Here is a 14,058-nt window from a genome sequence, read left to right as displayed (position 1 = left end):
AAAAATCAAATTTTAAAAATACTCATTTAAACTCTCAAATATTATCAATATACGTGTTATAATAGAATTAAATATTGCTAGAGTTAATAGTCTTAGAAAAACTAGGAAAAAGAGATATGTCAAGTTGAATCAGTCTATAGAAGAAATGGTTGTGTCATAGGATCCTCTAGACCTGCTCTTCCAAACACTGCCCACATATTAGTGATTATAAAGTAGGAATGAGGAGAATGTAGATACTGTCATTCTTATCAATCAGATGTGCCACCCTGACTCTCACAGGGGCGTAGTGACGGAAATCCCTTGGGAGGTTGGGAGCTGCACCTTCATGGCTCTAGTTCCCCAGAGGCCTGGCTACATGTTTGAGAGCATGGCCGCAGATGTTGGGAATGGGTAGGAGGGAGGGAGTGTCATTGGTGTTCTGGATGTTCAAGGCTAACAAAACAAGGTCCATGTTTAGGTGGATTTCGCATATAAATATTTAAGACATGAGTCTTTTCTGTGACATTTATCCATTTGCTAAGATTTGCATGTAAATCTCATCTTCCAATTCCATTAAGACAGGATGGGTTGTCTTTATGTACAGATGTACTTAGGTTAAAAAGTTTCAGAAACAATTTGAAGTCAGTGTGTCTTTTATTTTGTGTTTAGTCCTTAATCCCCACTTAACTGTTCCTGTATTACCATCAGTAGACAAAGAGCTAAATGAAACAACAGGAAAGGTAGAACACTTAACTGTCCTTGTATTGGTCCAGGTTCTCTGGAGGATAGATAGAACTGATAGAATACACACACACACACACACACACACACACACACACACACACACACACAGATATACATATACATATATATTATGTAGTAGTATATTATTTATAATATAATATAGTATACTATATATAATAAATTCCCTTTGTATTATAAATATATAAATGTATATATTTATTATATATATTTATTATGGTCTTTATATAATAGTCTATATTATATTATATTAATTTATATGTTTATATATAAAGGAGATTTATTAGAATGGCTTTTAGTTTATGGTCCACCTACTCCAACAATGGCTGTCTACCAGTGGAAAGTCCAAGATTCCTATATAGTCCACAAGGCTGGATGTCTCAGGTAGTCTTCAGTAAAGAACAGAATCCCAAAGAAGTAGGCTCTAATGCCAGTGAAAGAAGAGCTAGAGAACACAGCCAAAGAGCAAAAGCCTCTTTCCTTCCTGTCCTTCATATAGGCTGCCATGAGAAGGTGAGGCCAAGATTTAACGTAGTCCTTCTGACCTCAAATGACTGAGTTAGTTAAAAATCTCTCACAAATGTGAGATTTCGTTAATTCCAGATGCAGTCAATTTTACCAGTGACAATAACCACCACAGGGTTTATTAGTGAGGGTTTCCACAGGTTTTCAAAAGACCGTAAAGGAGCATTTCACCCTACAAAACCAGAAAGTCCTTTCAGGAAACCCTAAATCTTAAAGTTGCTTTTTAAGACTATGGATTTGGGGGCTGGAGAGATGTCACAGTGGTTAAGAGCACTGTCTGCTCTTCCTGAGGAACCAGGTTCCATTTCCAAGCACCCATGTCTTGTGGGTTGGCAACTCACCACTGTCTATAACTCCACTTCCAGGGCATCCTTCATATATTCAGGTAAAACACCAGTGCGCGTGAAATAAAAATAAATAATGTTTTTAAAATATGGATTTGGAGAAGAGAAAATTACAAAAACTTAGAGCTTTATAATTGGTGGAACTGGGGAATGGTCTTAAGATTAATGACCCCATCCCCCCACCCCCACCCCATCCCCCGCTGCCTATTACAAAAGCAGTGGTGAGTGGACTTAATTTCTGGCCTGTTCTTTGTGAATTTCTAAGAGTGTTTTTTTGTTTGTTTATGTTTTTGGCACCCAGGAACTAAATAGCTTTAATTACTTGGATCTGTACAGACTTGCTGACCTCTTTCACCTCACTTTGTTGGAGAAGGCAGTGATTGATTTCCTAGTGAAGCATCTCTCAGAGCTTCTGAAGAGCCGCCCAGAGGATGTTCTCACGCTGCCCTACTGCCTGCTGCAGGAGGTGCTGAAGAGTGACCGCTTGACCTCCCTGAGTGAGGAGCAGATCTGGCAGGTAAGGGCAAGGTGACTGACCTCAGGAAGGCGGGGCATGATGAGAAAGGGAAGGTTTCCAGAGCAGCAGCCATTGTTTGATGAGGCTTGGCTGTCAGATGTGTTGAAGCCCTGCACCCTAGGTAGGCAAGTCACTGGTAGGTACCAGGTCTGCAGCCCAGCTTGGGACCAGGCCAGTACCGTGACTTCCTCAAACCTGGGTAAATTTTGAAAGGGAAGAACTTTTCTCTGGAAGACAAAAAAAAAAACGTTTCTTAAACTGCATATGAGAACAATGGTCTGTAAAGTGAATAGATTGTAAATCAATTTTATACGTATTTAAACCATGGAAACAAAAGGAATTCAGGGGTTTGGGGGAAAACCATCCGGAAATATTTCTTTTAAAAATTATTTTAGTGAGAAAAACTTAGAAACAGCTTCTAGTAGCTCAAAAAATTTTTCCGTGTGAGTTTTTAACTAATTTGTAGGTAACTTAGTAACTTAATGGGTTTTGAAGTTCGCTAATTTTGATGATTTAAGTTTGGATGAGGAAGAACTTGTCCACAAGTCAATGAAATGAAGGTGAGCAGGTAAATTAATACAGGTTGTCATTGATAAACACGAGTGTTCAAACATGGTTGTACTTTGGAATCTATGAACAGAATTTTAAAATATTTGGCTTGGAATCCATTTCTGAAATTCCTACTAAGAGCATAGGGTATATGTGTAGGGAATTTGGACTTCTTAAAAAGTTGGGTTTTTGGGGTTGGGGATTTAGCTCAGTGGTAGAGCGCTTGCCTAGCAAGTGCAAGGCCCTGGGTTCGGCCCCCAGCTCCGAAAAAAAGAATAAAAAGTTGTTTTTTTTTATTTTTGAGATTATAATATAATTACATAATTTTTCGTTCCATTTCCTCCTTCCAAACCCTCCCATATATCTTTTCTCTGTCAAATCCAAGGCCTTTTTCTCATTAACTGTTGTTACATGCATATAATGTGTACATATATGTTCCTAAATATAATCTACTCAGTCAGTATAATGTTACTTGTATGTCTGTATGTTTTCAGGGATGAACGTTTGGTATTGAATAGCCGACTGGTATGTTCTTCCCGGGGAAAAACTATTTCTCCTGCTCTCAGCATTCCTTAATTACCTGTAGTTCTTTGCTTTGCAAGGTCCCCCACTCTCCATCTGTCATGGGTATTGTTGCTATCCTTGTTTGGGTGGTCACGTTGGTGAGACTTTGAGTATAGCTCCTGATGTTACTAGGAGACATAATTTCACAGCCAACTTCCAGATCCTATTACTCTTAGAGTCTTTCTGCCTCCTCTTTCAAAATGTTCCCCGAGCCTCAGGTATAGGAGTATCTGGTAGATGTATCTATTGTGACTGGGCTCCTCAACTCTGCATTTTGATTGGTTATGGTTTTCTGTGGTAGTCTCCATCTGATGTAAAGAGAAGTTTATTGATGAGGGGTAATGAATACATTTATCTGTGGATATAAGGAGGACTGTTCAGAGTGTAGTTAGAGGTTATGTTGGTTTAGTAAAGTAATGGTTGTAGGTTCTCCTTCAAGATCCTTGACTTCACCAGCCTTGGGTAGTTGGCTAGGATTTTAGTACCAAGTATGGTTTCCCTGTTGTTGAATGGGTCTTAAGCTCAATGGAAGAGTTCTTGGTTACGCCTAAGGTATGTGTGCCACACTACTGCACCCTTAAGGTTAACTTGCCACACTGGCCATTGTGTGGTTCCCAAGTATCAGAGCTAGGTAGTACTGTGGGTTGCTTCCCTCTTTTGGAAGCCTGCATGTACCTTCTTGTACCATGAAAGCTAGTCCTTGAGGAGGTGTTCAGGTTAGTTCCCATTCAAGGACCTCTATCCTTTGTGCTTTGAAGTGCACGATATCTTTAATAATAGGCGTATAACTTCCACATCTGGGGGGACAACCAAGGGTAATTGAGAGAACCTGCAAGTTTTGGGAGTCTCTTGGACAATTCTAATCAACAACTCAAAAGAAGGCTTCTCATGCGTGATTCGAGGTTTTGTTTAAATGGTCTTTAGCTCTTGGAAAGAACATGGTCAGCCTTGGTGAGAAATTTTCTTTTAAACTCTTTATGTATATACATAGACTTGTGTCTGTAGGTTTTGTTTATAAGGTAGATAGCTAATCATGTGATTCCTTATGACTTTTTCAGACATCCTTACTGTTATTGTAATTTCTTCCTCCTTTGCATTTATCTCCCTCTCCACATCCCAATGTCCTTCTCCCTTTTCCATTTTGGGGACCAATCACATGTACCTTGATCCATTGCCCTATCCTCTATGCTCTACCCCTTCCCTATTGTTCTCCTAACCCCTATACTGACAACAATGTACTTGCAGCAACATTTTCTTATTGCAATAGAAAGCTCAGATCTCAAATGAGAGGAAGTTCTTCCTACACTATAGTGAGAAAACAAAACCTTTCCTTGGTTCATTATGCATTCACCCAAGCGCTCACAAGCCTTTCCTTCTCCCCTGACTGTAGAATCTTTTCACATCCTGTCACTGCTTTGTCTAAGGGACAAAGGATGCTTTTTGTTGGAGAGTTGATTATTCAATTTAAATCCTCTTCTGTTCATCCCTAGTGACTGTCCTTGGATAATGTGCCTGAAGTCTTTGGGATCTAGAGCCCATTTTATCCCTTCTCCCTTCACTGCCTAGCACATTCTACAGCATCGTGTTTATACATCCTTGATACTTGGAATTTCAGGCCTTCAGAATAATATTAATAGTGGCTATCTGCTATACTAGGAAAAGTTCAGTGTTCTATTGGCAGACGAGGGATTAAGCCCCTGTCTTACCAAACATATTCAGGGATCTTTTTATCACTGGTCAAAATGTGTCATCTAACACATGATTCTGCTGATGTGATAGCTTCCTCTTTCTTTGAACTTTTAGCAGCAGCAGTCCTTGTTTTTATTGGATATAGTAAGAGATTAGGGCCAGCAAAGTCACAGGCATTTGAAACCTATTGATTTAGTGCACAACAGGCCAGATGAGTCGCTGTCTCCATCTTTTAACAAATAAAAAAAAATCAGAACTCGGTTCTAGTTTACAGAGCAGAGCCCCCCTTCAAATCCAAGGCTGTCGATACCTACCATATCTCCCCACTGGTGCACAATCTTGAATATAAAAGAAGCTATAAGAGTCTGCTATATCCTGGGCACTTCTAGGAATGTTTACCAAGTTGCAGGTGCTGTTGAGGATGTGGCTCTGACTGGGACTTCAGCAATCCTGTCTTATCTTTCCTGCTGTATAAACCATAGGAACTTACTATGGCCAACTCAGAGTATGAAGTAGCCAAATGCCTTCATTAAGGGGAAAAGAAACGCAATGGATTCCGTCTGTCAATTTTTCTAACGCGATTGAGATTTGAAGCCACCTGTTTGTGTGACATCTATCTGTTATCGTCACATGGTTGTAGGCACTGCCATAGACAGACACAGTAAAGTGCAGATGTCTGACTATCAGGAAAATTCCATTCTGTCTGCTTAGAAGCTATCACAAGTCTCTTTCTAAAGGCTACTAGTTTTATAAAGTAGAATTTTGGAAACTGGTTTCTGCAGGCAATAAGATAGTTTGTTAGACCTGATCCCCAAAAAGGAATTAAAAGACTCCCATAAATATTATCAATTTAGGCATTCAGGAGGCAATAAGAAATTGTTTTTGCTTTATCTTAGTAAATAAGTAATTCCCTCATACTCAATAGAGAAAAATCAAATCAGACCAACTATATTGCTTCAAGTATAGTTAAGCTCATCATTTTTTTGCTGAGGTTATACTAGTAATGTAATATACCATGGAAGAATCTAATATTCAGCCCAGGGTAAAGATTGGGTCTGCCAGAGGATTAGTGTCAGGGTGCTTTATAGAAGTGAAACTTGACAGACAGGCTGGAGACAGATCTACAGAATCTCATTAAACTGCTGAATTGTTCATTACAGAACGTTCTCACTGTAATAAAGTGCTCATTGACTTTGACAAATCCCCATCCCATGTCTTAAAGAACAGTGAAGAAGAGGTGCTGAGGAAGAGAAAGGAAATTGGCACAAAGTAGGGCAGGTAATAGAAACGTGGACGAGGGGTAGTGCTATTTGATTAATATGAGCAACGTAGCTTAGGTGAAACACGGTCAACACACAGGTTTACCCAGGTGGCTGTTTCACTGTGTTGTGATAATGTAATCTGGGACAATCCCTTCTTCCAGGAAAGGTCTAATTTTCATTATATATCAGTGTGGCTCTGAAGCCTGTCATAAGAACCATTACATTATTCTCTCTGAACAAACTATTTCTTTATTTATTTACCTTTTTCTTTTTCTGTCCCTCTCCTTGATAAAGTCTGCCACAACTTGCAATGACAATTTTGTGGATCTATGAACCATTTGATTTTTTTTTTTGTGATAGGGGTTATGTATCCCCAGCTGACCTGGAACTCACTAATAGATGGGGCTGTCTGTGAATTCACAGATAACCAATTGCCTCTGCCTCCAGAGTGGAGAGATTAAAGGTGTACACCACCTTATTCAGACAGTTTGACCTTTTAAAAACTCTTCTTTTGCTTAGACCTTCTTAGTCTGATCCAGACTGGTTTTCCTTCCTTTGGCCAATTATTTCTTGGTCCGTTGGTTGACTTCATTATGTCTTCAGAGGAAACAGATTTGAACCACAGTTCAAGTGTTTCAAGTGTGTCAAGTGTTTTATGGCCTAAAAGAACTTTAAATACATATTGTTTCAAATTTACCTCAGTATAGCTCAACACTTTGTTTTTATGTTTTGAGGACAAGGATATCTCAAGTTCCAAGTGAAAGTCACCAAATTCTTATCTTCAAAGAAGGAAGAAACACAACCAGCAAATAAATGGAGCAAGGCAGCACGGAGGAACTGGGAGCATGCAGTCTCTCACTGTGTTACCTGGCAGATTTCTACCAGTTTGATTTTGCTTTTAGGTCAGTGAGAGCTCTTAGCTCTAACTCCAGACTTTGTAGAGTACTATTAACTATATCCTGGTAAACTCATCCTGTAGAGAGAGTCCTATGCAGTCCTATGCAAGGGTCCTGCCAACGAAGATGCTGGCCAAAGGGTTCAGTTGTTTTTCTCTTTTTTCACAATTCTGAGGATTAGATGCCCTATGTAGGCAGCAATGGACATGCCAATTAGACTGTGGTAATAATTATACAACAACATTTGTATGTGCCAGTTCATCATGTTGTCTACCTTTAATACATTTAATGCTTAGTTGTCAGAGAAATGGTTTTAAATAAATAAGCAAACAAGACAATCATGGAAGCCTGTTTGTTTTCTAATGAGAGAGAACAAAAAGAGATGTGGATTTGAGTGAATGGGAAGTTAGGGGAAGGGTAACCATATTCCTAATATACTACATGAAAAAAAAACTTTTAATAGAGAAAGAAAAACAGCGTAGAATGAAATAATTCTATGCCCTTTCTACAGAAGGGCTACTTACCTCTTTCTTCTCAGAAAGGTACATTTCCTACTTGTTTAGTCACAGAGTCTGTTTTTCTAGATTTCTCTAGAGTAGGAGGTGAATCTCTTCTATTGGAGAAAAGTTGATAGGGAAAGTTCCACATAGCACAAGTTCCTAGCAAGCTAACAGAGAATGCAGTCTCTCTTTTCAGCATGGACTGAGCAGCTGAGACCACTGAGGTCGCTTGAGGTAGAAGATAGAGCACAGGGGTTTTAACTGTTTCTTCCCCAAGACTTAGCCAAAATAGGAGAGATTTTTATTGCTTTAAACTGCAAATACAGCTCTGAGAATTGTGTCTTTGTCTCTAAAATAGTAGAAACAAAAAGGATATCTTTTAGACAGATCAAGATAGCTTGGGGAAATAGGTTGAATATTTTTGACACCTGTTATGCGTTTGCCTTCGTTAGTGTTTTACTGCTGTGAAGAGACACCATGGCCAAGGCAACTACTATAAAGACAACATTTAATTGGGGCTGACATACAGGTTCAGAGGCTCAGTCCATTATCATTATGACAAGAAGCATTGCAGAATCCAGGGAGACATGGTGCTGTAGGAGTTGAGAATTCTACATCTTGTTCTGAAGGCAAACAAGAGAGTACTGACTTCCAGGAAGCTTGGAGGAAGGTCTCAAAGCCTAACCCCACAGTGACACACTTCCTCCAACAAGGCCATACCCACTCCAACAAGGCCACACCTCTTAATATTGCCACTCCCAGGGCCAAGCATATTAAAACCACCACAGTGTTAAACATAGTGTTAGGAACTAGATTTCCCATCACCACCACCACCAAACAGACTTTAAGGTAAACTTCGAGTTACTTAATCAGACATATTCCATTTAATATTTAGGGAATTTTTATTTCCCTTTAATAACCTTCTAATACTTCCTATATCTTCTCTAATAAGAATACTTTTATTCCTTTGTTTGCCTTGGCTTGTAGGCACTTTTTAACCTATTCATAAAAATGCTATCTCCTTTGAGCTGACCATAGTCCTGTTTACATCTATCTGTGATTATGGACTTTCAGAGGCAGAAGCTGGGCCTGCAATGTTCACATTGTATAACCATGTTGTTCTCATACATTACATAATAAATAATGACAATAATGTGAAGCCTTGATATTAAAATTGAGTGGATGATAAGATATGCTACCCTTCTTATATAATGCTATATTTAGTTTTTAGGAAACATGGTATAGACAATGAGTCTGGCCTTTTAAAATCCATATTTTCTTGTATCATTGGAAATTTATGTCTCTAGCAAGGAGAGCTACATAATGTAGATGGTGGTCAACAGCCTCTTCTGTGGTGCTGGTTTTTTGACCAGATCTTCTTTAGCTTTGATCTGCACCACAGAATCCACGCATTATGTTTCAACTTAACCATTTTCCTTAAAGGTAATCCCAAAAGGTAACCCTTCTACCCTTTCATAGTTAGAAAGTGGAGGCCATGAGTGACTTCTGCAGGTTTCACCTTATATCTCTTAGATGATAAATTGACCCAGATATACTTCTGCTCAGACATAAGCAAGGACCTCAAACACTGCAATAAATAAACTGATACATCATCATGCTTCCGATTTATACTGACTCAAAGTATTTTGAGAATGCTCATGCATTTACCACTTTTTTTTTTCAGTCCAATGATGTGAACGGAAAATTGGCAGAGCAAAGCCATAAATTCCAGTCCTCTAACTTTTGGAGTGTATCTACTCTGGCCAAGAACCTAAAGTTATTAAGGCCTGATAAACAAAATGCACCAAATATTCCTTTGCCTTTAAACAAAATAGGAAAGGCTGGGTGTCTCTCAATGGTTGAGTTCTTGCTGTAATGAGTGAGGCTCTGGGCCTAACCTCCAGTACTGAGGTGAGTACTGAATGTACGTGAGTACATTCACGACAACTAGATACTGAGGGCCTGCTGTGTCCGGCCAGATGATACTGAGCACTCTTATAGCCTGTGGTAGCATGGGTGCTGGATGCTTGGTAGTGGAAACGACCAGCAGGTCCTGCTTTCCTGGTGCTTGTGGGTCTGACGTGGATGTTTCTGCTTCTCATTTGGGGTATACCGAAATGATGTTACTTCAACAGAAAGTGAAGTACAATTGTTTAGACATTCCCACAGCACCCGGTTCATTCATTATTTCTTTAGCAACTTGTTCACTGATGACTCCTGGTCACGTTCATAGAGTCTTGAAGATCTCTGCTCCTCTCTGTCCTAGTCATGGAGTGTGCTTATATAATCCAAAAATTCCTCCAATAGAGTTTACATTCTAAACACGTAGATCTTGGTAACTTGAAATGGAGTCAGAGTCTGGGTTCTGAGACTTTTACCCCCCGACTATAATCTTTCATTTTATCCTTGTCCATCTTTGTGCATGAGTTGTAGTATTATAGTATTGCTATATTTTTCCAGGCTAGGCATTTGCAGGGTATATTTATGTATTACTTTCCACATGTATTTTTATTCACCAATCCCTAAGCTAATCAAATTTGTACCAGTTCTCAATTTTCTTCCCCAAACCGCCTACCGTTCCACCCAGCTAATGCAGTCGTCTCCATTCTATTAAGTGTTAGTGAAGAAAATAAACACCAGCTCCTTTGCATCTCAAATCGCGCAGTCCCGAGGATGCTTCTTTTATGGGCCCCCAGCTGGACACTGAGTAATGCTGATATTTCCGGGCTTGGTGCTTGAAGATGTACTGTGCGTCCTGACCTACACGCTGCTAATTCTCAGTGAGGGCTCATCCCCAGTAGCTTGACTAGTGGCTTTGCTGTTGTTTGTCTGAGCTTTATGCCCTTGTGGGACACATGAGACAGCCATTTCATAGGGACTTTGCTCTAGCTAATTCCCAGCACTAGGGCTGTATGTAGCTGTGAGGGGTAGTGATTATCAGAAATTACAAGAAAGCCAACTTGTATTCATGTGCTGCTGGTCCCATGAGTTAATGGTTTCTTTTTCCTCGCCTTTCCTTTTCTTTTTTCCTTTCCTTTTTTTAAAAAAAAAGAATTGAACACAACAGAACGAGAAGGTGATTTATGAGATATGACATATTTATGTTTTCTGGTCCTAATTTTCATTGTGATTCATGTTGTTTCCAGACTGATATTTTTTGTTGTTGTTATGAGAAGAAAAAGATGACTGGAGAATATTACTTATGCATTGGTGGCCTGCAGTAATATTGCTGCTACCTGGGTTATCAGGGATTTAAAAATAAAACCCAACCGTAAGCTGTATATGAGGTAAAAACCCTGAGGGCAGGCACAGAAGTCCACCAATAATAACAACAATAATAATTCTTACAAGCCCAGAGAGCTTTCAATTTTAATGAATTTTTACACATAATTTCATATGAATCTTTCCTTAGACTTGTTATAGAATATATGAGGCAAGTTTTGTCTAACTTTTAACTAGTGAGAAAAGCAGAGTCTCAGTGTGAGATTCACTGATAACTATCTCTCTTTACAGTTACAGAGGTCCAATGGGGATCTCACTGTATTCTCTCAGAATATACCAAGTATCTCCCCCCCAACCAAATAAATAAAAGCAGTTCCTACATCTTCCATATCTTACATCTCACTCGATAGTGGATGAAATCGGCTGTTGATGTTTTCGGTACCTGGCTGGCATTCCTTTTAACTTCTTGTACAGCTGTGTGGGAAACGGCAAAAAGTGACTCTGAGAGCAGCAATAGCAGGATCAGTAGTAGGGTGTATTGCTGAGGTGGGTGTAATGTGGGTCTTTCGATGGGTCCATTAAGAAGAATGGACAGAGAGTTTCAATTGCACAGTGAGGTCCTATACATTCCCCAGAATGTGAGGTGGTGAAGTGTATATGTCCCGGAGGGGAGGCTGATAAGGTGGAGTTACTTGCAGATCGTGTGAGGCAGTTTGGATCTGTGTAAGAGAATGCAGAGTCCCTTTACTTGTGCTGCAGTAGGTAAGGAAGACTGTGGGGAAGTCCCCAGGCTGTGGTTTCTCCCTGGGACGAGAAACTGTGTAGAAGAAGTAGAAATGATGAATCAGCATGTTTTCATTATATGATCAGTATGTTGAAACTTTAGGAATGGATGTTGTACAAGTTGACACTTGGATAACGGCCTAGATACGGAGTTTAAGAGACAGGAAATATAATTTACAGACTTGATAAACATAAGTGTCTTCCATGTTCTACAGGATGAGGTCACTCAAGTGGCTGGCTATGAAGTTCTTGATGGTTGGCCATGCCAGACCATACTGATTTCCTGGCCCTGGCATTCTCACAGAGTCCATCAAAGCACGTATGTAGAGTAGCCCAGAAGCTCGAAAATATTCACATTCAATTGAAATGTCTGAAAAAGACGTGGCATGTTTGCTACTGTTATCTGCACACACCGCCTCCTTCACCCTGTGACCTTCGATAAAATATAAAGATTAAGATTTGGGTCACGATATATAGTGTAATGGTGGGTGCTTACCTAGAGCTCTATATTCCATCTCTACCATACAGGAGAGGGAATATGTGGGCTCAAAAATACCTGGAAATGTGATTCTGAGATCACAGTCAGTGTGAGAACCCATAGAAAGAGATAATTCTTAGGTCCTCTGTGGGCCCATTTTGCAGAATTGCACATTCTCAGTGGTGATGTTCTTCATCTTGGGTCAAACACCTCCGCTCTGTTATGGGAATATTTTAATAAGGGCTGCAAATGAGTCCCAATATCCTGGGAGGAAACGCAGAAGCAGATATAATCACTTTAAGGGAGAACATTCTCCCCCTTTGTTTATAAAAAACACTGCAGGTCAGTACTGGTAAGAGGCACTCACATTTTGTTCAAGTACAAGTCAAAAGTGCCCACCACACTTGAGATTGAAAACTTCTTCTGCCTAGTGTGTGTTCTCGTTGGTGTGAAATGTCCACACACTACTCCTCTGGCCACACGAGTAAACCTGAAAATTAAAGGAGTGATGGATGCTATGCTTAAGTTTAAACGTTTTAGGAGGGCCCATCTTATTAACACTTTAAAACAAGTGAGTATAATATCATTAATTTTGATTAATTCATTTGCTCTTAATATAGCTTTTAATTTGTAATTCTACGTGAATTACAATGTAATTTGGCATTAATTATACTAAATTGACTATAAGTCAGCCAATCACAATAAGAAATTACTCACAGCTAAAAGGAAAACTAAGCCGCACTCTGAAAGGCTGCTGCTTAGATGAGAGGTCGGTAGGTAACGTAAGCATCTTTCTCTCTCGGTGTGCGTCTGGCGCTGTAGATGAGAACCGCAGCGGATTCCTCATCCTGCCCACTTTTGTAGAGAAGGATAAACAATAGAGTGAAAAAAGGAATTCACCAGTTTTGACAGGGTTCCTGAATGGTGTGTTTTGCCCTTCTCACCCTATGTAAGATTTGGGTGCTAGAAAGGGGCCATGCGATGCTTTAGGATCGTTCCACGGTCCTTGGGTTCTAGGCCTCAGTAGTGGACCCAATCAAATCGGCCTGCCTTTCATCGGCATGTTTTGTGAACCCAGAAGGAAGTGCTGGTTTCAACCTGATGAGCAGTCAGTATCACCAAGTCATCGGGCTTAGCCTGTATACAAAGCACCCTTCTGCTCAGAAGGATGCCATGGCTTGAGAAACCCGCCTCACACTGAGAACCAGCTCCTTGGGAGCTTTGGTAAAACTCGCTATGGTGCCTGTGTGGCCAAGTGATGGGACCTGCCATCGAAGCTGAATCCCTGAGAAAGTGCAAGAGGACAAGAATCTACTTGGAAGACATATTTTTGAACTATTTGCTGCATGCTCCTTTGAAAGTTACTTTAAAATACCAACGCAGAGCCAAGAGATGACCCAGAATGCCCTAAGGTGGGAATTTTGTCCTTGAAGTCTATCCACATATAGGTAGAATTTTGTCCTCTGTGGGTACGAGTGTATATATGGCAACAGATCTTACAATGATTCTCTCTAGATCTCAGGGGAGTTTTGTTTTCCTAATTGCTACATGGGAAAGTGAAAGGCCTGCTGTTCTGTCTACTCCGCCCTTTAGTTTGTGAATTGCTTACCTTTATTCTGTCACTGCAATGGACAGTTTGTCCAAGAAAACGGTCTGAGTTTTATGTAAAACGACTTAGTTAGGCCGGTAAAAGCTCACGGGAAAGCAGAGCCTGCAGACAGCTTCTCGCCTTACTGTAGTGCCGATCACAATCCGAAGTGATGCAGTCTGCAGAGGTAGAGTCCTGAATGTTCAAATCCTAAAAACTTAAAATCCTCCAGTGTGTGTACCCCCCCCCACACACACACACCCAACACGCATGCATATGTGCACTGTGCACGGGCAAATAATACACACGAATTTTATAGCTGAACCTTTTTCCTTCGTCTTACGGCTTTGACTTAAAGCCTATCAGTTTCATGGTGAGTCACTAGTTGATTGCAAACTTA

The 14,058-nt window shown here is 40.1% G+C and overlaps 1 protein-coding gene across 8 annotated transcripts in view; it reads left to right on the top strand.

Annotated features, from left to right (window-relative positions):
* The window catches only part of Klhl32 (kelch-like family member 32), a 247,220-nt gene that overhangs the window by 181,022 nt on the left and 52,140 nt on the right, over positions 1–14,058 (top strand). For 5 of the 8 annotated variants that reach the window (XM_232840.11, XM_017593705.2, XM_017593706.2 and 2 more), the window contains one exon: positions 1,912–2,127. The exons of 1 other annotated variant lie outside the window; for it this stretch is intronic. In XM_232840.11, coding sequence (XP_232840.4) covers positions 1,912–2,127 — 216 coding nt within the window. Of the gene's footprint in view, positions 1–1,911; positions 2,128–6,925; positions 7,424–14,058 lie in introns of those variants that run through there. 2 more of the 8 variants (XM_063261281.1, XM_039110960.2) reach the window with 2 other exon arrangements.

Source organism: Rattus norvegicus, chromosome 5 (genome assembly GCF_036323735.1).
Source record: "Rattus norvegicus strain BN/NHsdMcwi chromosome 5, GRCr8, whole genome shotgun sequence".
Classification (NCBI taxonomy): domain Eukaryota; kingdom Metazoa; phylum Chordata; class Mammalia; order Rodentia; family Muridae; genus Rattus; species Rattus norvegicus.
This window is presented reverse-complemented; position numbering and strand designations above follow the sequence as displayed.